Here is a 22,327-nt window from a genome sequence, read left to right as displayed (position 1 = left end):
CGTATGGAGCAATGCTGATAAATCCATATTTAGACAGCTACTGACTGGAACTTGTGTCATATTCTTTATCCATTCCTAGACATGCATCGTTTCCCATCTGGCCATACAAAGTAAATCACGTGACAGCACAACATTCTAGACCAGTTACTTCACGTGACTCGATGATTCCAACTTCGGATCAGTGAGTTCTCAGCCCAAGTCAACGCGTTGACGCTGTCGGACTCTTCCTCCACACTTTCACTCCACAACTAATTCTAAACAATATCGAATCCGCTTTCGTTGGTTCTTGAGACTTTGGCGTATATCTTTCACAATGGGTAAAAAGAGACGTGGCCCAACACTCGAAGAGCTTCTGGCCCGGCCGTGGTGTTATTACTGTGAGCGTGATTTTGATGATCTCAAAATCCTTATATCACATCAGAAGGCGAAGCATTTTAAATGCGAGAGATGTGGCCGGAGACTCAATACAGCTGGAGGTGAGTGAATACAGTACATATAGCACTTTGATGATAATTTTTCGCTCACCGGGTCCAATCAGGCTTGTCTGTGCATATGAGCCAAGTGCACAAGGAACAGCTTTCGGCCGTCGACAATGCGCTCCCCAATCGCTCGAGTCTTGATGTCGAAATTTTTGGCATGGAAGGTGTTCCCGATGATGTCGTCCAGTCTCACAACCAGCGTGTGATCGCTCAATTTCAGCAAGCAGAGGCGGAGCGGCAGGCTGTGACGGGGAACCCACCTTCAGGAACGGGGTCTGGCGGCCAACCAGCAAAGAGACCCAAGCTCGGAGACGTGTCCGACTTGAAGAAGCGTTTAGCTGAGCACAAGGCTAAACGGGCGGAGATTGCTGCTGGAGGAAGCAGCGGAGAGGCGACTCCTGTGGGTGCCGGGCAGACACAGGGTCCGGGTGGATATGTATGTTTCCTGTCTTGTTTTGATGCAGCATTCTGACACTAACTTGTTGCGTTCTTGTAGGCTCAGTCCCCTCCGACTGCAGCCGCCGCGGCCCCACAGTTTACATATCCTCCACCCTATGCAGGGACCGGCTCTCCATTCCCACAGGCGGCGAGCCCCGTGTATCCAAATTTCTCACCAGGCGCACAAGCACAGTACCCCATGCAGCATACACCTACCGGATTTACTCCACAGCCATATCCGGTTGGTACTGTTGCGCAATCTACCCCGCCCTATGGGACAACGCCACCTCCTTTTCCGATACCACCGCACCAACAAGCCTCCCCGTCACTCACAGCCCCTCAAACGGCACCGGCATTCCCACAACGTTCTGGTAGTTTGCCGGCCGCGCCTAGCCTCCCACAGCGGCCCGCTTTCCAACCCCCGCCAGTTAATGCATATCAAATGCAACAAATACACATGGGTCACCCCCTTCCGAACGCTGGTGTGCATACTGCTGTTCCAGATGGCGGAAGAGCACCAGGGGCGGAAGCTGCATCGATATCATCTTCGGTCAATGATCTTGTCTCTGGGGCAGCGAAGGAAGCTGACCAGGCCGCGGCCAAAGCTGCAGCTGGTGCAGGTGCAACCACTGAAGAGAAGCCGTCGAAGAAGGACAAGTCCAAACCGACACGCTTAGTATACTCTGATAATGAAACCAGTCCGGAGGAAAAGATGGCTAGATTGTCAAGGTACGCATTTGTTCCTGACCGTCGAGGAGAAACGACGCTTGAAGAGCTCCCTGCTGCTGTAGTAGTGGGGACAATCCGGGAGTCAGACAAGATTTTCGATTCTGCGCAGTGAAAAGCATGATGATTGGTGCGGCGACTGTGAGCCGACTGACTATTTGCGAAACGAACATACCCTTCGAAGATTCATACACGCACACACCATTTCCGTTCAGAATCAGTTCAAGATTTCCGGTCAGACGTCTGGACAGAGGTACGAACCACAGATTTCAGCTAAGTTCGATGCATATCAAGTTCTAGCTTCATCTTATCTATCTCCATCCTCTTGTTATGTCTTCTACTCCCCTAATATCTCAGTACCATGGCAACATCAAGTGCACGAAAGAAGAAACTATGCTTGAAACTGAACAGGGGCTGCTACAATACTCATCCATCCTCTTCGCCGTCATGATGCGGGTGGACCTTCTGAGGAAACAGCAACGAGATACGATGAACGACTGAAGAGCATCGATAGTGCTGGTGAGTTTGGTTGTCAACCTTCACCGAGCAAGGCTGATATCACTGGCTACTATGGGAAGTTGTTCGTCCGAACTTGACGAGTTTCGTGTTCTTGCCGCGTGGAGTGATTTGGATACGGGAAACCCCTGGGTTGTCAAGTGAATGCTGCTGTAAGTTCTCTAGCATAAAGGTAGGCAACGAATCAACGATGCTTTGAACTCAAAAGGGGACGACTCCTTATTATTTGATTCTCTCTCTCAAATGGATTATTTCCCTCCGCTATTTGTAAAGTAAGAGTCCCGTAGCATAAGGTAGACTGTGCAGACCGAACTCAAAATCCCTAACTCAAACCCTCGAAGCCCTCTTCTCCCGGAACGCCAACCCGAAAACCACAAGCCCATACGTTGCCAGAACACTCAACGCAAGAGGCACGGGCTTCCCCCTCGTCTTGATAACCCGGGGCACGGAACTACCCCCCAACACCGCCGACGCCAGCAACCCGATCTCCTCGCCGTAGGGCTGTCCGTCGCGCAGACGCAGGAAACTGTACAGATACAGCGCACCGACTGAAAGACCCGCCGCGATGGAGGGGATGGAGCCCGTGCGGGCGTAGCCGATAATTCCGCCCATGGATGTGAGGAGGGACAGTGCGGCGGCGGAGTTCGTGGGACTGGGGAGGGATTGCGACTGTTCGGTATCAGCTAGCTGCTTAGGACTGTTGACAGGAGGGTGCGCATACCATATTGACGGTTGGGGTTGAGGTAGACTGATTCGAGTGCAGGATTTAAATAGATGAATMCCGGAGGTTAAGGTCGAGGGAGATACGTCAGGTTGTTGATATATGGAGAAGAGCTTAGGAGCCGTAAGCTGGACAGTGACATCTGAATTGGTGGTGTTATTGGTGGAGAACAGAGTACTACTACGGAGTACGGATGTGGATCATGCCGAGCGGCCCGCCGTATTACTAATGGTATTGAGCTTCTAGGCTTGGGTCAGGTCACCCTTGTCGGCAGGAGATAGATGGTGTAAAGAGTCATATTTCTAGTCCTATTTTGATAGATGACATAAATCATATGTATGCATTCAATCGTTGCCCATAAAGCATTTAGAAACGTAAATCATGACAAACCGTGAAATGTGATATCGTGATGGAAGTGAACGCCTGATGGATGGTGGGATGTAGATTTGAAAGTCGGTCTAATGCTGTGCTTGCAAGAAATTCAATGGTAGGTCATTGGGGTTCACCATTCAGATTGAGTCCTTTTGTGCCCTTGATAGGCGTCGAAGTCCAAGATGACGAAGGCGCAGCCGACTCCGGCCGCGTTGAGAAGTCACAACTTCAATCCTCTGCAGTCTCCGACTCCGACTCTTGGCTGCCATGAAAGCCATCCGTCTCCTCTACCCAAAAGACAGGCACCGCACTCAAGGCAGCAAAGACAGCCAGAAGCCACCAAGGGAGGATGACATAGCCCTGATTAACTCCATAGGAAAACGCCGCACCGACGAGTGCAGGCCCAGCCGCTCTTCCAATCGCACTGACACTTGTGCCGACCCCATTCAGGGTCCCCAACACATTGAGGCTCGCTGCAGAGTTAGTCAGGAGGATGGTACAGCAAGGAAAACTGAAGATGGTGCATGCCAGCTTGCTGAGCATGAGCATGCACACAACAAAACTCCGGATCGATGCTGGTACGAGTGCAGTGAAAGGTGTCAGGAGGTAGACGACAGGGAAGGTGACAGCAATGACTTTGATGAAGTTGAGGACCCCAAATCGCTTGGCTGCTGCCGGGAAGATGAAGAACTGAACGAACATGCCGATAATACCGATCAAGGTGTAGTATATGCCGATCGTTTGGGAGTCTATGCAGGAAGTGTCAAGACAGCGGCTTGAGAGAGAGAGAGACAGATACGTACCGACGCCGAACCCGCCGATAAATTTGAAAGGTAACCGCACCTCCGGATTCCCGTCCAGTCTCTGGATCGGCGTATGCAGGAAAACTGGAAGCAGGGAGTCGAACGCCATGTTATGCATCGCCAACATGCCATAGGCGAGAAGTACCAGTGTAGACTGCGGAGAAAAGACCTCTTTCCAGCTCGGTCGTTTGGCAGCTGTGCTCTTTGTGGACCGATGCTGCCCCAGCAGCGCAGTCGTTTCGTCAACCTCCCGCGTCTCGGAGTAGGACATCTCCTTTCTGCGAGAGCTGCAGGAGCCTGTCAACATCTGACCCAGCCGCAACCCGACATCGCGGTGATGCTTCTTGGCTGCCAGTGTTTCCTGTCCGCCATTAGCACACACACTCACGAATCTTCTATATCTGAAAATCGCACTCACATGCAAAAATAGCCACCCCGTCGTAATCCCGATAACGAACAGAAAAGCCGATGCCAGATTGGGCAACAAAAACGGATAGGCCTTGAAAAGCTGCCAATTCCCAAAAATCGCCGGATGCTTCTGCGCCGGGCGCGCTAGCGCACCGCCAAAGGCTGGCCCAAAGATACTCCCAATTGTCCAAACCAGCGGCATAACGCTGAATGCTCGTGGCTGCAACTCCTTCTCCGGGACCATCTCCGCGACCATGGTGCGAATGATCCCGACGTTCCCGTTCATGAGCCCCAGCAGCGCACGTGAAGCGATCAGCATCGCCAGAGTCTTTGACAGGCCGAACATAAGCGAGAAAATCATGGTGAATGTCAAGCCGCACAGGATGATGGGCTTGCGACCGACGGTGTCCGAGACGGTTCCCCAGGTCACGGCCATGGCAGCCTGGGAACCGGCTGACGCGGCCGAGGCGATCCCGACCCATTTCGCGACTTCGTTTTTGGGGACGCCAATGTCCTCAATCATTTCGGGCTGGAGGTGAACGGTGGTTAGCTGGGTAATGGCGACTCATCGGACGGGCAGTTTGCATACGAGATATGGTAAGGAGGAAGTGAAAACAACTGTTTAGCAAGGGGAAAGAGTTCAGTATAGGTCGAAGTCCGAAATCGGTCTATTAATTGAGAAATTTGTATCCCAATGTTGCACTCCTGAGTGAGCTTGGACGTACCTGGCTCGGCAAATCTACATATTGCTGGTTCAAGAAGTCAGTTTTGCGGATAGCATAGTTATCTCTAGTTTGACAATACTTACATAAAATCAGCAGCTGCCGCACCGGCAGTCTGGGAGATTTCTCGTGCATGTGGAAGCTGTGATAGGAACCTGGTCAACAGCCTAGTAAGCTGGACAATCGGCTATTATACAGATCGATAAGAGGCAAGTAACCGAGGGAAAGCGAGTCTTGCGTCAAAGTCATGGAAAAGAAGTACCCCGGAGTCTATCGATAGTAGACACTGGACCAGTCAAGCACGAAAGAGAAGAGGATTAAAAAAACAGAACTGGAGGAGAAGGAAAACAAGAGTCGAGTCTGTGCATTAGTACACTGTTTTGAGTCACTAGTTCGGATCGATTATTGTCAAAGGCCTCACTTTTTACTTTTTGTCAGCATCACGAGTGGGGAAATGCGGATTCTACAAAAATCAGAGTCGAATGAGATGCAATGTTTCTTTTGAAGGACGACTCTAGTCGGCCTAGCCCGCAGGACCGCTGATGGATGGATCATTGGACCCCCACAGCATACGGAGTTGGAGTAGACCAGTAGCGGTTGATAACGAAGGACAGAACATAATAATAATGATAGATCCCAGCGGCGATTCGGAGTTTGACCGCTTGAGTGACTGTGCCTTCAAATGCATGCACCAGGTCAGTTGCTCCTCGATCATGACTCAAACATTCTACTGTCGATCAGCGACAACTTCATCATAGGTCCTGCTGTGGATTTTCCGGTCACCGTGACATGCGGAATCTTTTCCGGTCTGTGCTGATGTCGTGGGTTTTGTATAAAAAAATAGCATACTGAATTCCAGGAGGTTTTTTCAAAATAATTCTAGGATAAAACATGGCCATGCATTTCTACATAATTAACAATTCATATACGTCGTACCACATAAATGAATCATTGGCTGATAGCTTTGTCCAAAGGCTGAGAATCCCAGAGGGACTTGAGCAGGCATAGAGCTTGTGCACAACTTTCCAAATCACTCAGATCTGCCTGTAAACGTGAAAAAAAAGAAAAGCGTCCACAACCTCTATACGGAGTATAGCAACCGGAATTTCAAATCTTATTGCAACAGGTCCGTGGCATCTTCGATTCGCTCACGGATGATATCGCGCCATTTCTGTACATCATAGCGTTAGCAGAAACGAAAAAAGAACGGGCCAGATCGTGCAAAAAGCGAGACGACTAACCTCTGCATTTTCCAAATCTCCTGCCTCCAGACTTTCCACCAGCCCAGGATATGTCGCGCCTGAGTATCCAGTCCAGATGCCAGGCGCAAACACGACGTGCTTGTACCAATTTCTCCCGTCCAAGCCTGGCTGATACAGAAACTTGCGCTCAATGATCTTGTACTTGTCATTGACCCCGCGGATCAAGAAGTACAGTCTCACCTTCTTCCACCAGAGCCACCACGGAAGATTCTCGTCCAACTGCGAGGTCAGCTCTGCGGCTTCGGCGTCAAATTTCGCAGCCCTTTTCTGGAGCCGCGCAATCGCTTTGTCCAGTGGCCCAAAGTCGAACGATGAATGGCCAGGCAGTCGCTCCGCCGCAGGCCGAATCTTATCCAAGTATGTGCTGAGGCCCATAGCATAGTCCGTAGCGTTAAAGGCAAGCACAGGAGTCTCCACCAGTTTAGCCGCAGCCAGAGCCCAAATCTTAGTGCATGCTTCGTGATACAGCCAATCAGGGTCCCCGAATCGTTCCATCCAGTCGAAACTATCGTAGTTGGAGTGATAATGATATACAGGGTCGTTGGGACCAGGGTTGAAACCCAGATCGTAACTGGGGATGCCTGCAAAATCCTGGAACGCAGTGAAGTCGCTACCACTCCCCATGGTAGCAATTCGGCCATCCCAGGTATCCCTCACTGTCTGGCCTTCCACTGTCTGGTTGGGCGACTGGACCAATCCGGTCACCTCGTAGATTACATTGTTGAGAAGCGGACTCGCCTTGGGTTGCAAGTGGGTCCCGGCCGCGGCGACATCAACATTAAGGTAAGCAACCGCCGACTTCGACAGCCACGGAAGCATATCCTCAACCCACTCAGTAGACCCAATCAATCCATACTCTTCGCCGTCCCAGCTAGCAAAGACAATAGTGCGCAATGGCTTCCATCCTGCCTTCAGAGCCTCGCCGAAACTGCGAATGACTTCGTTGAGCACGGCGGATCCACTGTTCGGATCCCCGGCTCCACCAGCAACCCAGGCGTCACGATGATTGCCCAGAATCACAACTTCATCCTGAATGGCTCCCTTGATGGTACCGATGACATTCCATAGCGGAGTCGTGATATACTCCTGCTCATTGTACAGGTTGATGACAACGTCATCTGGAGAAGGCCCAATGTTATATTCTACACCCTTCGATCCGAGCTTCCCAGCTTGCCACCATTTGTTGAAATCAGATGCCTTGGGACCATGTCCATTCAGCGCTTTTAGGAAAGGGAGCACTTCCTGATAGGAGACGGGCAGGGAAGGAATAGACGGGATTGTATTATTGGGATCTTGTCTTTCGCAGCCGGGCTTAGACGGGTAGCCGGGAGTCGTGGGATCACCGGGAGCGATGCCTTACCACAAAATGGTCAGTATCAGTCAACGTGTGAGGACCGAAGGAGAAGAAAGTCATACTCAAAAATTGCGCACTTCCTCTCTGCACGGCGCTGGGATTCCGAGCAGGTCCCTCAGGGTAAGGTTTGAAGCCATTGTCCTCCGTAATATCTCCATCTTCCTGAGGATCATCGTATAATATCACACCGACCATACCCAACTCCTGTGCCCGCTTCACCTTCAGCCCACGAAAGATGCGACCATACTTTGCAATAGCAATTTTGCCCGACAAACTGACATTGGCATCAATGAGGTCCTGATAATCATGGTACGTCCCGAAATTGACATAGACGAAAGGAGCGGTGACGTTCCCACTGGCGGAATAACCGTGGAAAGTAGGCACGCGATCGGGAAGACCACTCGTGTGATCCTCTTCAAGGACGTCCTCTTCCAGAGAAGCTTCGAAAGTGACCTCGATTTTATCACCGTCCTTCTTCAGCAGAGCCAGACGATGATCTACAGGATAGTTGATGTAGATATCATAAGCGACGATTTCCGTGTCCACCACGCCGAACTCTTGCCACTTCTCGCGGGTCCAGAGAGCTTGGCTGAGGTTTTTGCCTGCTAGGTGCGGACCTGCCGTGTAATAACTGCTCCATTCACGGGCTTTGGCGGCTGATGGAGTGCTCTGAAGGACAGCCTGCAGCTGCTCATACGTGAGGCCGGGACTGTTGGGCCATGACGCGTATGGGAACGGGTTGGCACCGGGGAGATACGACCATAGAGAGCCGTGCTCGCGGGGCAGGATGGCAAACGGAATTAAGAACAGGATCAAGCCAACGAAAAGAATCAGGCTCAAGGAAAAGCTGCATACCCGCCGCAAGGTATGATGGGGATATCGATATCGCTGTGGAGCGACGCTAACAACAAGGAGCGGAGTAGTCTCTGAGGGAGCCATGGCTTTCTCCCTCATCGTGTGAGAGCTCAAAGGTTCTTGTACAGCAGCTGTAGAAATCAGAAAGTGTCGACATACAGTGCCATTAGTTTAAGAAGGTGCTGTGGCAGTTTGCTGGAGGCATGAGTCGATCCTCGCAAGATGAGGGGAAAGAGAGGAGTTACAAATCATGAGTGGGTACTCTCCGCTTGAGCTATCCACACGTAATTGTGGGTCCGAATTGCTCTACTCTTATCAGTGGATTTGGAGAGCTTATCGACCTTCCTAAACAAGGAAGATTATAACAAATAATAACAAGAGGCGTCAAAGTAACACCATTTCTTTGGCTCATGTAACATCGTCAAACCCTCAAAAGGGCCCATTCGTATGCTCATTCCAGCTGAGAATCACGCTAAGAATACATCTCAACATGAGCCGCCCTCTCGCACACTGATACCCTTCGATATACCATTCGTCACAAACAAGCAAGAACAACTATGGTATCAAGCTGAAAAATGTTTTTATATACAGTCGCTAATAAGTATGCGAAATGAATGAGAATATCGATATGTAGTCGGGTATTATGCCTTTAGGCGATGGTAATATCAGCATTCTCCGGTTCAACCGGGATCGGGACCACATCGTTCGGGGCGAAGTTCAGCTTCTCGCCAATTTCAATGCTCTCTCGTAGGATTTGTCGTGCCGAGTCAACATCCACACCCATATCTTCTTTGACTAGCCTGACGGCCAGTTCAGGCACGAGAACCGCCTGAGCATAGATGACAGGCCCAGCTGTCTTGACGATGTGGTCCTCAGCTGCCAAACGACGGAGTTTGCGGGAGAATCGCGCCGTAAGAGCTTGTAGCCTGTGAAGAGAATAGGTTAATAACTGGACAGCAGTTGAAAAAGAGGGGGAAAACTAGGAGACTGTACATCTTGTTGGCCCCTCGAGTTCCGTAATAACCACAACAGATCGTCTCGAGGGCGTCTCCAGCGAGTGTCAGGCGAAAGTTCTTTGCCTTTCCCGATTTCAACATAGTATCAAGGACATTTCTGTAGTACGAATTGCCTTCCGGTACTAAGATACTGTCCAGATCGTCGAAATGACCCCTGATGCGCTCATCGAAAGTATTCCAATCAATGTCTGGATAACCTCTCTCTTTCCATTCTTTCTCCGCCGTCTCCTTCTGATGCGACTCACAGAATTGCTGTTGCTCGCGAATCCGCTGTTTCGGTTGCGCCCGAAACTTCCTCAGAGCATCTGGATCTACAGCCTTCTTGCACCAGGGACACAACGAGGGCTTCAACTCCGGCTTCAATTCCGCGTTTTCTGAGTCGTCCATGTCAGAGAGCAAGACATCCTCCATCTGTGAGAATTCTTCCAGCAAGTTTTCTGGTACTGAACTGAGCGACGTGCCACTTGAACAGTCGTCATCGGAGTCAAAGAAGTGGGATATTTGAGCGGATGATGCAAATCCAGAGGAGCTAGATATCGTATCGTTGGGAAGGGAAGGGGGGATAACAAACTCGGGCTTCGTACGACTTCCAGACGATGGAGGTAGAAGGTCGTCGATATCTGGCGGGACCATAAAGCTTGGAGCCTTGCCAACAGCTTTCTTTTTGGATTCCGTTTTGGTTCTCTGTGAGCTCCGGCCTGCTTTTGAATCTGAAGCACTGGAGGAAGGTGATGACTTTGACCGAGAGGGAGTGGTCGTAGAGTCTTGCACCTTCCACAAAGAGCCATCACTTTTCTTTCCAGAGTAACCTTGTTTGCGCTTCTTCTGACTTTGTGACCAGCCGAATACATAATCTTCCTTCTCGGCATCAGTCTGAGCTCTGTGGGCCATGTCATCGGCATTCCTCTTGCGGCTGAAAGTAGGAGACTCAGAACCGTGCAAGTCTTTCTTGCCTCTTTGTGACCTCCTCCTTTCCCCCACTGCGCTGTCAAAATCCTCAAAACCGGGCGGAGCCTCATTCTCTTGGTCGTCAAGAGTGCTGACGGGAGAACTGGCGGGTTCAGCAGTTATGTCCTGATTGTCCACAATCCGCTCATCCCAATCCGCCTCAGATCCCTCAAGCTCCTGGGTGTCTTCTTCCTTCTTTGAATCCTCAGCTCTCTTTCCAGGTCGCTTGGCATTTGGGTGAAGAGACCGCCCCGAGTAGTTATTCTTGGTCAAATATACCTTCGAGAAGCTCGAATTTGGTTTAGATGTAGGAGTAACCATGTTGAATAAGCAGGTCCGATTTGCGCAGTAGGAGCTAGAAGTCGGATACAGCCACTCGTAAAGCCACCTATGCTTCAACAGCAGCAAGGTTATCCACGTCAATGTTGAGACTCAGGTATACCTCTCTCTAGCGACGGTTATTGCGTCCAACGCGCTGCTGCTACCCGCCGCATGAACCCCGCAGAGTTCCTCCAATTAAAATAAGTGTTCTTTTTGAAAGGGTCAAATTATTGCTCAGCTTCCAGCCGCTTTGTATTTGGGATGAAGGATCTGCAGCAATAGAGAAAGAGAGAAAAGGCAGATAATGCAACCGTCGTATTGAATTTGGGGACGGGAGCGGAACGCGTCCATGTGGTGACACGCTTAAGATCTCTTATCGCGGCGCTTTCTCCACATTACCTGATACGTTGTTGAGAAACAACCTAAGATATGATCACAATTCGCAGTATACTTCAACCTAAGAGCGAGCCCGAAATGATCAGGGTCCGAGCCTAATGATGCTGTGGAAACAGTGATGATCACATGTTTATTCTAATTATACAAAAGTAACAGATCGTAAACTGACCCACGATGCTGAACGCTAACTTCCAGAGAGTAATACATGAGTATTCTGACAGTTTTCGATACAGGTCGATGTCATTCAACAAAATCTATATCGAGTCTTTGAAACGCAGAAGGCTGAAATAATTAACACGCATAAGGAGACACCAAATGCAAAATCAGAATAGAATGATCACACAACATTCACTCGTTGTTTCATCACTCGTTACGTAGAGGAGCTGATGAACATGGAACAAGCAAGGGAAGATCTATACACACTCGCGGGAGAACTATATAAGCCCGTACGAAACCAAGCAATAATCACTCGAAGGTCATCGAGATCTCACCCTCTTCGCCGTGGCCAAATTCGTGATCAGCCCAGGCATTGGGCTCAACAGCCATAGCGCCAACCGCACTGGCACCGACACTAGTCGGCATCGTCACAGAGGATCGTAAAGCTGGTCTCGTCGGATATGAATCGTAGGCAGCTGGTTCAAAGGAAGAATGAGAACGTTGCAGAGGGTTATCGTAAGAAGTATCAAAAGTCATATTGATCTGGTCCTGATGGGGTGGCGGAGATTGCGTCTTTTGAGAGGCCGAGTGGCCCAGGGAATTTTCAACGGGTGTCTGAGGAACGGATGGGGTGGCGTATCCGTCTTTGGAAGCTCTGTACTCTGACGGTGTATCAGCAGCTGGTGATTGGGTTGATGGTGAATTGAGATCCAGCTTCATGGGTGGGAGCGTAGACTCCAGCTGCCTGACCTCAATCATCTCCGAGGCGAGTTCTGCCCTGATCGCATCGATATCGAAGAGGACAGTTCCGGTTCCGTTGCTGTCAGTGGATTCTCGCGGAAACGAGTCACTGCGTTTCACATCGTATGTTTCCCATCCCTTTTTCTCAGCTAATTTGCCGCGCTTGAACAGTCCAAACCGCTTCTTCTCTGGTTGAGCTTCTGCGGCTTTACGGGCCTCATCAATTTCGCGGATTAGCTCCCGTTGCCGCTCGCCATGATTTTCCGGGTCGGGGTCTTCGATTTCAGCAAACTCCTCGCTAAGAACTTCCCACCCGACTTCCTTGAGTAGCCGTGGAATAGCGGTACGATAGTCCATGTGGCCATTGACTAAGTTAGTGACATCAACGTTCTCCAGGCCGGGAATCCCTTCTACCGGAGCAATACCAGCCACGCGCATAATACCGCCGCTTGTGGCCCGGAAGAGGTATCCCAGAATCCAGTCATTGGAAGAGTACCCGTTCACAAACCGGCCAGAGACAACGCTGCGTGCCTTGATGAATTCGTCCTTGTTTGCCACGACCGGAGCCCCGAAAAGGTAGACATTTTGAATCAAGCCGCTAGCGCCCTTGTCCGCGAGCTCTTTCAGACACGAGAATATGACTCTTGCCCCAAGCGAGAAACCTAGTAGAGTGACAGGTCTCTTGCCCAGATTATGATCCATCAACGAGTCCGCCAAAATCAGCCCTGCTGCGTTGGCACGAGCTAGGGAGACATTCCAGGGATTATCAATCAAGTATGACAACTTAGTGAGAACAAGAGGTAGCTGCAGGGATGCCATTAAAGCCATGAGGACAGTGCTTCCTAAGACCTGTTGCAGACCCTGAGTCAAGGCCTATAGGCAATGCAGTCAGCTCCATGACAGCAAAAGCCACGCAAAATCAGGAGACGCTTACCTCTGTGGCTAAAATGTTGATGGTGGCACCCATACTCTGAAGCATCTCCGGCTCCCATAGGACCGAATAAAGGTCGCCCATAATAGGATCAACTGTACTGAACGGCAATCGAACGTCATCGACTTTGCCAGTCATCCAGCCTGAAATCGCAACAATCAAGTTGACCCTCTTGTTGTTGTGGAGAGGACGATACTCAAAAGTCTGCACAGCTCCAGTGCGTCTGTGTGAAGCCCTTAAGCCGATAGTACTTCCTGTCAAGGTAGCGCCAGAAGCGATCAAGGCTGTCCCACCAGCTCCCCCTAAGAAAGCGCTGGTCCCAGAAATTCCGACAGTTGTGAAGCCCGCTGCAAGACCAGCGCCGATGACCGGAGCCAGCAGACCAGCGGAGAGACCGATGATCAATCCTCCCCCAACAGTGGCCAGGCCCATAACCATATATTTCCGTTTCAGCGCCATCTTGCGACGCTTCTCCATGTGCTCAGACTCATCCCAGGTCTCTTTCTCCGCAGCTTCCTGCATCTCGAGGGCATCAATGACACGCTTCTCAAAGCGGGCAATTTGCAGCCAGGACACTTCCATGGACTTGCCGACTCTTTCTAGTAAGGATCGGGATCGGGCATCATAGGCTGAATCCGAGATAAGAACAAGAAATAGGTCGCAAAGGACCGTCCAACGAAGGTCAATGTCAATCTTTGCTGAAGTAGGCATCTGTGACGGGGTTCGCACTTCCGGTAGGTCGTCATCTTCGTGCATTTCGTAAGGTGGAGGGGAAGTCGGTTCGGAAGTACCCTCAGGTTCGGTCGATAAACTTGCTCGGCTGTTCCCCTTCAAGCCGCGAGACGCATTCGAGGACATAGATTCCTTCGGAGAGTCGAGCTCATCCGCCATTGGATTTCTGACCCGAGCATTTTGCATCAGTGGTCGAACAAGATCCGCAGGCTGAACGCCGTGCTCAGCCAATTGTTCGATCATGATTTGCTCCGCAGGATCGATCTCCATGTGAGTATAGATCCTTCCCATGACGGTCTGACCCCATTTCCTCATGGCGTCGGCCGCTTTCTGTTTCGCCTTGCGGGAAGCCTTAGTTGTTGGTATCTTTTCCAAATCGTCGGTCATCTGGTAAATCTCCAGCCGCGTCACACCCACATAGGCAATCCTTTGACTTTCAGTCAGAAGATCTTTAGTAGCTTGTAGTTGGCTGAGCGGGTCCCGCAGCTCTTCTCCTTCTACTCCCACAGAGTTGCCGGCGGCTTCCTTGAAGAGATAGCTTGTGTCCTGATCCAAACTTGTCGCCGACTGCGCGTCTTCGTCGAGTTGTACTCGAGTATATCCCTTTCCAGCGCCACCCAGGCCCTGATATACTGCGTCATCACCCTCTTCTTTGGCGCCACGAGCAACCAATCGCCCATAATCGTCGTAGACATCGAATTCGCCCAGGGCGGGCATTTCTTTCCATTCGCCGTCGCTTTCCTCATCGCTTTCCAAATTGGCTTCTTTGTTTTCGGTCAGTCGCTGGTGCGACCATTCCGACGGCTTGAGGCTCGAATGCCTCTTATGGGTTGGAGAGGACTGATGGACAGAATCGTGGATATCTATGCTAGAGTAGGCCGGTGGAGGTGTGCTTTGCCTGTCATTCTCACAGGGAAGATCGTGGGAGGCAGCGGGTTTATCTTTCTCTGAGGAGGTGGTCTCACTCTTAGGCGGTAACTGTCTCTCTTCGACATCATGGAACGTTTCGTCCTCCTCTAGCGATTCGTCTTCTGACCGGCGTGCAGCCTTGGGCCGGACTGGGATTGGAAGCCCGAAGTCGTCTAACTCTGCCACATCTGCATCCGCCTTGTTATCTTCCAAGGTTGCGTTCCCTCCAGGCTTTTTTCCTTCTGGCTCTTTCACTCCCGCTTCCCCTTTCCTTCTGTCGTCCGTCTGATCATTATTCGGAAGAGTAGATACAGCCGATGACTGCGTATCCCCCGAAGCTTGAGAACCAGGTTGTGGAGGGTCAGTGGAAGAGTCGACAGAATGGTCAATAGCGGCGCTTGAGGGTGAGGTCATTCTTCATGAATGTTTCGTGCTAAAGCGGTCTCGCCGGTTTCCTAGACTCGGTCCCGAAGGTGAAGCCTCCTGTGTATTCCAACTCGAACCACGCAGTATCACCCATTCGCGCAAGAAGAGCATTCAGTGCTGACAATCATTGGAGGTTGAAAAGGTCGCGTGAAAAGGGACGCTCAAGTAGTCCACGAGACCTAAACGATTGAGGGGGCGGGAAGTCAATAACCAAAGCACTGAAATAAAAGCGAGGATGGCGGGTTAGGCAGCAGCAACAAGGGAGGGAGGAAGGAAATCGAATCGCACACTCTTACTCCTCTCCCTGCTGTGTTGTTGTGAACACGAACGATTGCGGAATTGTGTTGAGAGACCGACTGCGACCAGGGGGGGCGGCTCCGTTATGGGGTGATCCGAATGCGGCAATTGTTTGCGCTTCGGGTGACTCCATCGGTCTATACATTATAGGTCAAAAGTCTGTGCACACTCCAAAAGCTCGAAAAAAATCAACCATCTTCAATCCCATATTTCTCAACCATCTCTGGAACTTCTTAAAGAAGAAGCTTTTGGAGCTGTATCCCGAACTCTTTTTAGGAGGCAGATCAAAGGTAGATTAGACGCGATTTAGATGTGCTATCTGGGAGGCATGGATTGCTATCCCTCAGGAGGTGATTAAGTGTCTTATACACGTAATGCGGGGTGTAGTATACCAAGCAAGGGCCTGGTACACTAAATATTAATATTTACTATCCTATAGTTTATTATTTTATACTGCAATCATATGGTGCTCAGTTAGGTTCAGAGTAGGTGAATGCGGAGGCCATTCCATCACCCAGATTCCATGAGATTCAAACCACTCCTGCACCTGCTTAGAAGTATAAATTTTGGCATTATCTTATTGGAATATACACCCAGGCTAATGAATTGGAAGGAGGCCATCTTCGAGGCATTTCTGGAAGTTAGCGTATAGCACCGTGGGTTAGTTTACGATCTGTTGCTTTTGTATATTTAGAATAAACATGTGACCATCACTGTTTACACAGCATCATTAGGCTCGGACCCTGATCATTTCGGGCTTGCTCTTAGGTTGGAGTATACTGTGAATTGTGCTCATATCTTAGGTCCTCCATCCTGGGAGCATAGTTCTGCAGCCGCAGATAGGTTTCGCAGCTACGAGATGATTATTATTCTAGACGGCCGCTAGTTGGTAGAGACTACTGCTGAGCTGGCCCCAACTACCCTTACCAATCGCTGCAGACTACGCAGGTTATTCGTCAAGATTCGACTACCAGAACATCAAGATCAAATTCCAAGTACCCGGTCATACATCGACTTGAGCACAAAAAGACCGCACAACCAATCCATCTACCCGGAATAGCTAGTTAACTAACCCCAGCAGGATCCCTCGTTTTATCCACCCTGATACAGCATCAATCAGCAACTGCTGAACTGAACCACATACCCTAATCACTCTCACACCAGCAAAGCTGAAAGATCAAGAAATGGACAAACTCACATCTTCCCCGTAGGAGGAGCATCAACCGCCACTTTGGTCGTGCTACCCTTATCCCAGACCGGCTCAGAGGGATATTTGCTCTTGTCAAACTGCGCGCCAGTCGTGTGCTGCTCGGGGTCATTGAGGGCCTCGCGGATGCTGTCAGATTGGTATTTGGCTTTCTCTAGGAGAGCCTCTGGGATGATACCACTTAGTGGCTGTTCTTGGATATAGGAGGGGGAACAACTCACTCGTAGAGGGTTCTTTACGGGATAGATCTGACATAATGGATATCTTAGTGATATATTCAGAGTTTTTGCACGATAATTACATTGGTACCTGTCGAGAGATATATGTAGACTACATTATTGATATCTTTGGCACCATTAAGAGAGCGCGGCGAAATGGAGGGAGGGTTTACGCCATTACACGTCATAAGAGAAAATCAGATAGCAACAAGACAATTTATACAGTAATAATGGATCAATTGATCAGAGCATATCTAATCAGATCAGTTCATTTGCCTCGATCGCAATTTTCATCTTGCTAGATAGTTGCTAATTCGCACTGCTGGCAATAATTGATGCGGACTACAGAGAGAAGGGTAGACCGCTAGACAATAATAAGACACCAGACTCTCGCCCAACAACCACTTAGCCTCCAATACATTTCTGCACGGGACCTGGATTCGAATATAACGCCGGAATCAGCCTCTGGAGATAGATGGATATATTAGCCCGCCAATCTGGATGCTCTGAAGACTTCCATGGCGCCCACAGCTTACTAGGAATCTAAGCGAGGGGCACTATACTTGAAAGTCGGCAGTCGGCACATACTCCAAATCCGAACGGTCTAATTTCGCTTCATCCTCAAGAAGACCCAATAACGGCTTGACAGCTCCACGATGCTTTGAAGGGTCTCGATAATGATTTGCTGATCTCTTAGATCTTCAGGGGTGGGCGTTGTACGACATGCTCAAATCGGATACAATTCCATACCGGAGGTTCCGTGTTCACCGATACTCCGTGAGGGTCGACTGCGATGGAATAAATTTCCGTACCGAAGTTACTCCGGTGTAGGGTTTCTCATTCAATAATATCTAGTCTGCCTACGTTCTTCTTGTCTTCGTTTTTCTTCTTTTTCTTTCCTGGAAAGCGCTTGTTTGGATTTCGCCTCTATGAGGGTCGGTGGAGTGATGGCTCCGTCATAAATATAGTTCATGGACTGTCGTGGTCTTTTAATGAGATGGCTCACACGAGGTATGTAAGTCCCTCGATGAGGATGGCGAGGTCAGAAAGCCCTTTGACTTGACATGTACACGCACTTAATTGCGGAGTTGAAACAGGAAGAATGCAACCGCATCATCAAAATCCAGGTAAAGTGGGTGCCCCAAATATACTCCCATCGGGGAGCCAGCCGTCCAATTCCATCCCAGTTCTACGAGGTAAAGGCGGTTGATTTTGGCTGCTTTCCGACGGTAAGCTTGGATGCTGTGCCATGTACCCATACTGAGATTGCAAAGTGGGCGGCTGATATTCCGGATACTGGTAGCTGAGAGATGTGGGCACATAATTTTGGTCGACATGCCACATTTGGTTCATGGCCACTGGAGCTCCATAGGCACTACCCATGTTGGAATATGGAGGACCTTGCGGGATGCCTGCATCCACGACGAGTGACTCTGTAGAACAATTTGGGTTGATGGGACCGGGGTGCTGAAGAGTATGGGCTGGCATTTGCATCTGAATCGATTGGCCCGCCTCCATTTGAGATGCAAAGCCACTTTCCCGCTGGGCTTGCCGCTGCTGCAGCCGATCATACCAGTTTCGAGCTTTGACGGCAAGAACATAATACCATCGGCTGGGGATCTTGTACTTCTGGCCGCCGCTTGCCTCGGTGAGTCTCCTTGCGATTGCGTTCAGGTACATTTCAACCTTGACGGACTCCGGCGTCACAAATTCGCCCAACCCGCCTGATATTACAGTGAAGTATATCTTCAAAAGGGACATTAATGCCACGCCCACACGTGTGTATATCAAGTTCGGAAGCTTTCGCATGAGTTCATTGTCGCAACTGAGGAAGAAATTGAGCATCTCGTGAGCTGTATGCATCCACTTGATCGTTAAATCTACGCGGATGGCACTGAGAGGGGTACTGGCGCGTTGATTTCGGCGGTCACCTTCCGGTCTCGGAAGCGTGTAATATTCCTGCTTGATCGCATCAGGATCTCGGTAGCCTTCTCCGATTCCCAGTTCATATACGGCAAGATTGGTGTAATGGTACTCGAAGCTCATGGGCACTGAAGGGTACAAGAGTGAGCTAGCTACTTCCAAGTCATTGCGGGGAGGAAAGCGCACCTGTGAGCATGTCCGCAGGTGTATTCTTCTTCCAATTCAGCATTCGATTGTCGAACCACCGCAATACAGCCTGAACGCGAGACTCTGTCAAAGGCGTGGTGGAGCTTGTGTCATCGAGGCCGAAGGAAGCCATAGCCTCATCAACGATCCTTTGGAGTTCGAACCAGGTGGCCATATGTCGATCTATGACATTTGGCGATTTTTCTAAGTGTTTCACGCATTCACTCATCCAATCGTTGAAAAGGAGCAGATTAGGTCGACGAGTCTTCATTGCGACACTGTTTCAAATGATCAGCAGCTGCCTCTCCGCAGGGCGCTTCTCGATCCTTACGTAGAAGCCAAATGATAACACTCCAATATCGCTCTCGCTTGTTCCGCCATCTGCTCGTCATATGCATTCCGCTTGTCTTTTTTCCCGCTTGCTTTTGGAGATACTCTACGCTTAGAGGCCAAACCAATTTCCAAAGCCATGGTAGCTGCAATGTGCGTGTACTGAAAGTGCTGCAATTTCATTGGCGAGTCGGGAGGGTAGTAGAAGACCGTCATGAGCGCCAATGCCTGGACTAGCTCTAAGGATTTCTCGCCCTGAATGAAGAATCGTTCCGCATAGAGCCGAACGAGCTCTCGATTAAGAATGGCCGCGACACTCGCATCCACAGCAATAGCGGCAGCGGCAATGATGGAAAGAAACAGTACGGGCTTAGAATGACGCAGGTGCGATGCGGTAGTCTCAGGAGGCAGCACGATGACGGGAGCGAAGGTCATTAAATCTCTGATGAAGAACGCCACCAGCTCATTGGCGTATTCCAACGGGATCACACCCCGATCGATAATGTCATCTCCTATTGGCATTTCGGGGGAGTGTCCACTGAACCCAGGTGTGAACGAGGGGATGGAGACCGAGCTGCTCTCGGCAACGTTGGAATATGAAGACAGTGAAACACCATGAGACTGGTCCGTATGCCTGGTTGATGTTGAGACACTGCTCAATGCCTCGGGGATTGAAGATAGGTGTTCTTTGGATTCGATACCCGAATCATGTTCCGGCGATTCGTCGTTCTCGCTATCCACGCTTTCTGCACTGCTGTCGTCCGCATGGAAACGGTCCTTCAATAGTGAACGCATCTGCCGCATTTCCCTCTCCAATTGGGCAACTCTGGAATCAGTTCGCTTTCGTGGCCGCCGCCTTTGGGGTGCTACAAAGATACAAACCCTTCCGGTCTTTGTGCACCGCTGGCATTGGTTCGCTGTGGTTGGATCAGGGATACAACGAACTTTGAGGCCTCTGCATGATTCACAGGAACGATTCAGTTGCTGCGACGGGGCCGTCTGCTGCGAGCGACCACCATCCGCGGACATCGCGTCGGAGCTAGCCGACATTGTCTCCTGAGTCCACTGCTGCGGACGTACCAGAAGGTAGAAATCAGGTCAGACTACCAGAAACGGTAGTGACAGGTACGAGAAAACGGGACCACCAGATACAAGAATTGTTAGAGGCCGCTGATGATGAGCTCGGATCAGTCAGGTCGAACCCCATATCTTGACGGATATATTCGTACTGATAGTGGAGAAGCAAGTGTGGCACAAGAAGGAACCACACGCGATTCAAGTCAATGAGAACGCCTCAATCGTTACGCCAAATATGGCATGACGAAATATGAATTTGGATCAGTATTGGAAGAATGGATCGAGTAAAGAAATTAGTCAGACTCCGGGAGTCCCTGAATGCTTCTGTTTCAAGCGCCCAGAAAGGACTTTTTTGAGTTCAATTCGACGCACAATGACGGAAAAAATCCAATTGGTTGGCTGCTCCGTTAGCAGGTCATCTTGGAGGAGAAATCGTGCCCATATGGACGGACCAAAGAGACAGCAAGCCTCAATCATGTGAGTGAGACTTCACAGCCACAGTGCTGGAAGTTAGGTAGTTTGGCGACTTCTCCTTTTCTCTGATTTACCAACCTAAATTTGACTAAGGTAGGTATCAGTGCACACGCTTCATGATGGGTTGGTTACTAGTAACCTACCCGCTCTGACCGACATCTCACTTTGGAGTTTGGTGCTGCCGCGCTTGGCTGGCTCAGAAGTGGAGATTGGCAATCAAGACCTTGGAAGGTTGGAACTTCATCTGTATCCAACGATCCGAGATCAAGAATAAGCTTCTTGAAAAGTATCAAAAGCTTGATTAAATAGGGGACAGTTGAGATCTGCAGTCCATTTGCTTGCAGGAACCTTCGCAGTTATGCCTACGCAGTTGTAAACTTGCTGTTCTACCTTTGTTATGCAAAGTCGAATTTGTTAGGTGAGACGGACACCGTCCCAAGGTTCTCTCTAAGCACGCATGGGAAAAACGGGCAACAAAGACCCTTGCTAGAATGCCAAAACCTGACGAATCAATACTTCTCGTCTCCCCGCAACGCTCAATCTAAACCTTCTATGTGGCCAATCAAGAACTTATTAGTTCAGACGGTTCCACATCAGCGCGACTGCCATATCTGGTAAGTACTCCCCAAAATTCGAATGGATGGATGGAACTATCCCTGTTTGCAAGGCTTATCTCCAGGATTCGTGATGCTAGTGATTTTTAGTACTCAATTGTCAATTGAGGGGGCTTGCCGATGTCTTTCAATCCATGGGGGTCCCGGTGAAGCTCTTCCGTATAAAATGGGGAACGGCGGCAATTATGACTGACCTTTAGGAGGAGCAGAATCGCCTTGATACTTGGGTATGATTGGAGTGTGAGCACAAATCATAGGTAGTTCATCTATTGCACTTCAGGCCTGTCGTAGAATTCCCAATCTTTTACAGAGGTCTACAAAGATGCCTGACATGTTGCTTTTAAGTTGTGCTGGGAGACATGCTCTCCCAAAGGCTTTCATTCCAATATCATACAAATGGGTGTAAGTGAACTAGTCCAGACCATTCGCTCTACCATCGCTACTATCAGAGCAGGCTCCGTATACAAGCATGAGACGCAAAGTGTTGCTGTAGGCCTGTGATGAACTGGGGATTATATATGAAAGACCATTAGAGACCTCCTCCGGGTCCCATTTTCTGTAAATTCTCAGCTATCCTGTATCTCGGGAGGGAAGCTGATGAAGGCCAGGGCCATCAAGCAAAACAGCCTTTCGCTTTGGTGTTGGCACGAAGCTGTTCGAGGCTATCGCTAAGCGGTCATCTGAAGGTGATGACAACCACTCCAATGTGGATCAACTCTCAGACAATACAGGAGCTAATACTGCTTGAGCCCGTATGTGACCTTCAGCG

The 22,327-nt window shown here is 49.9% G+C and overlaps 8 protein-coding genes across 8 annotated transcripts; 1 reads left to right on the top strand and 7 right to left on the bottom strand.

The window, feature by feature from the left end:
* Positions 1 to 313: 313 nt before the first annotated feature.
* Positions 314 to 1,758, top strand: Asppvi_003379 (putative C2H2 finger domain protein; the record flags this gene model as incomplete). The annotated part of the gene is made up of 3 exons (XM_043299344.1): positions 314 to 476; positions 539 to 915; positions 976 to 1,758. The coding sequence occupies 3 exons, from the start codon at positions 314 to 316 to the stop codon at positions 1,756 to 1,758; spliced, it is 1,323 nt and encodes a 440-aa protein (XP_043155279.1).
* Positions 1,759 to 2,486: 728 nt separating this feature from the next.
* On the bottom strand, positions 2,487 to 2,883 carry Asppvi_003378 (TMEM14 family protein; the record flags this gene model as incomplete). The annotated part of the gene is made up of 2 exons (XM_043299343.1): positions 2,487 to 2,828; positions 2,881 to 2,883. 2 exons carry the CDS (start codon positions 2,881 to 2,883, stop codon positions 2,487 to 2,489), a joined length of 345 nt encoding a protein of 114 aa, XP_043155278.1.
* Positions 2,884 to 3,480: 597 nt separating this feature from the next.
* On the bottom strand, positions 3,481 to 4,986 carry Asppvi_003377 (uncharacterized protein; the record flags this gene model as incomplete). The annotated part of the gene is made up of 3 exons (XM_043299342.1): positions 3,481 to 4,001; positions 4,056 to 4,416; positions 4,474 to 4,986. 3 exons carry the CDS (start codon positions 4,984 to 4,986, stop codon positions 3,481 to 3,483), a joined length of 1,395 nt encoding a protein of 464 aa, XP_043155277.1.
* A 1,313-nt stretch (positions 4,987 to 6,299) lies between these two features.
* Asppvi_003376 (M28 family metallopeptidase) lies at positions 6,300 to 8,755 on the bottom strand (the record flags this gene model as incomplete). Its single annotated transcript, XM_043299341.1, has 3 exons — positions 6,300 to 6,356; positions 6,427 to 7,802; positions 7,864 to 8,755. The coding sequence occupies 3 exons, from the start codon at positions 8,753 to 8,755 to the stop codon at positions 6,300 to 6,302; spliced, it is 2,325 nt and encodes a 774-aa protein (XP_043155276.1).
* A 550-nt stretch (positions 8,756 to 9,305) lies between these two features.
* Positions 9,306 to 10,941, bottom strand: Asppvi_003375 (RTC4 family protein; the record flags this gene model as incomplete). Its single annotated transcript, XM_043299340.1, has 2 exons — positions 9,306 to 9,582; positions 9,650 to 10,941. 2 exons carry the CDS (start codon positions 10,939 to 10,941, stop codon positions 9,306 to 9,308), a joined length of 1,569 nt encoding a protein of 522 aa, XP_043155275.1.
* An 861-nt stretch (positions 10,942 to 11,802) lies between these two features.
* Positions 11,803 to 15,220, bottom strand: Asppvi_003374 (TMCO4 family protein; the record flags this gene model as incomplete). Its single annotated transcript, XM_043299339.1, has 2 exons — positions 11,803 to 13,107; positions 13,169 to 15,220. The coding sequence occupies 2 exons, from the start codon at positions 15,218 to 15,220 to the stop codon at positions 11,803 to 11,805; spliced, it is 3,357 nt and encodes a 1,118-aa protein (XP_043155274.1).
* Positions 15,221 to 15,524: 304 nt separating this feature from the next.
* Positions 15,525 to 16,991, bottom strand: Asppvi_003373 (uncharacterized protein; the record flags this gene model as incomplete). Its single annotated transcript, XM_043299338.1, has 3 exons — positions 15,525 to 15,666; positions 16,728 to 16,902; positions 16,958 to 16,991. 3 exons carry the CDS (start codon positions 16,989 to 16,991, stop codon positions 15,525 to 15,527), a joined length of 351 nt encoding a protein of 116 aa, XP_043155273.1.
* A 1,079-nt stretch (positions 16,992 to 18,070) lies between these two features.
* Positions 18,071 to 20,443, bottom strand: Asppvi_003372 (uncharacterized protein; the record flags this gene model as incomplete). Its single annotated transcript, XM_043299337.1, has 3 exons — positions 18,071 to 19,005; positions 19,064 to 19,341; positions 19,395 to 20,443. The coding sequence occupies 3 exons, from the start codon at positions 20,441 to 20,443 to the stop codon at positions 18,071 to 18,073; spliced, it is 2,262 nt and encodes a 753-aa protein (XP_043155272.1).
* Positions 20,444 to 22,327: the final 1,884 nt, after the last annotated feature.

This window comes from Aspergillus pseudoviridinutans (genome assembly GCF_018340605.1).
Source record: "Aspergillus pseudoviridinutans IFM 55266 DNA, scaffold_2, whole genome shotgun sequence".
Classification (NCBI taxonomy): Eukaryota; Fungi; Ascomycota; class Eurotiomycetes; order Eurotiales; family Aspergillaceae; genus Aspergillus; species Aspergillus pseudoviridinutans.
Note: the sequence above shows the minus strand (reverse complement) of the source record. Positions and strands in the feature narration are given on the sequence as shown.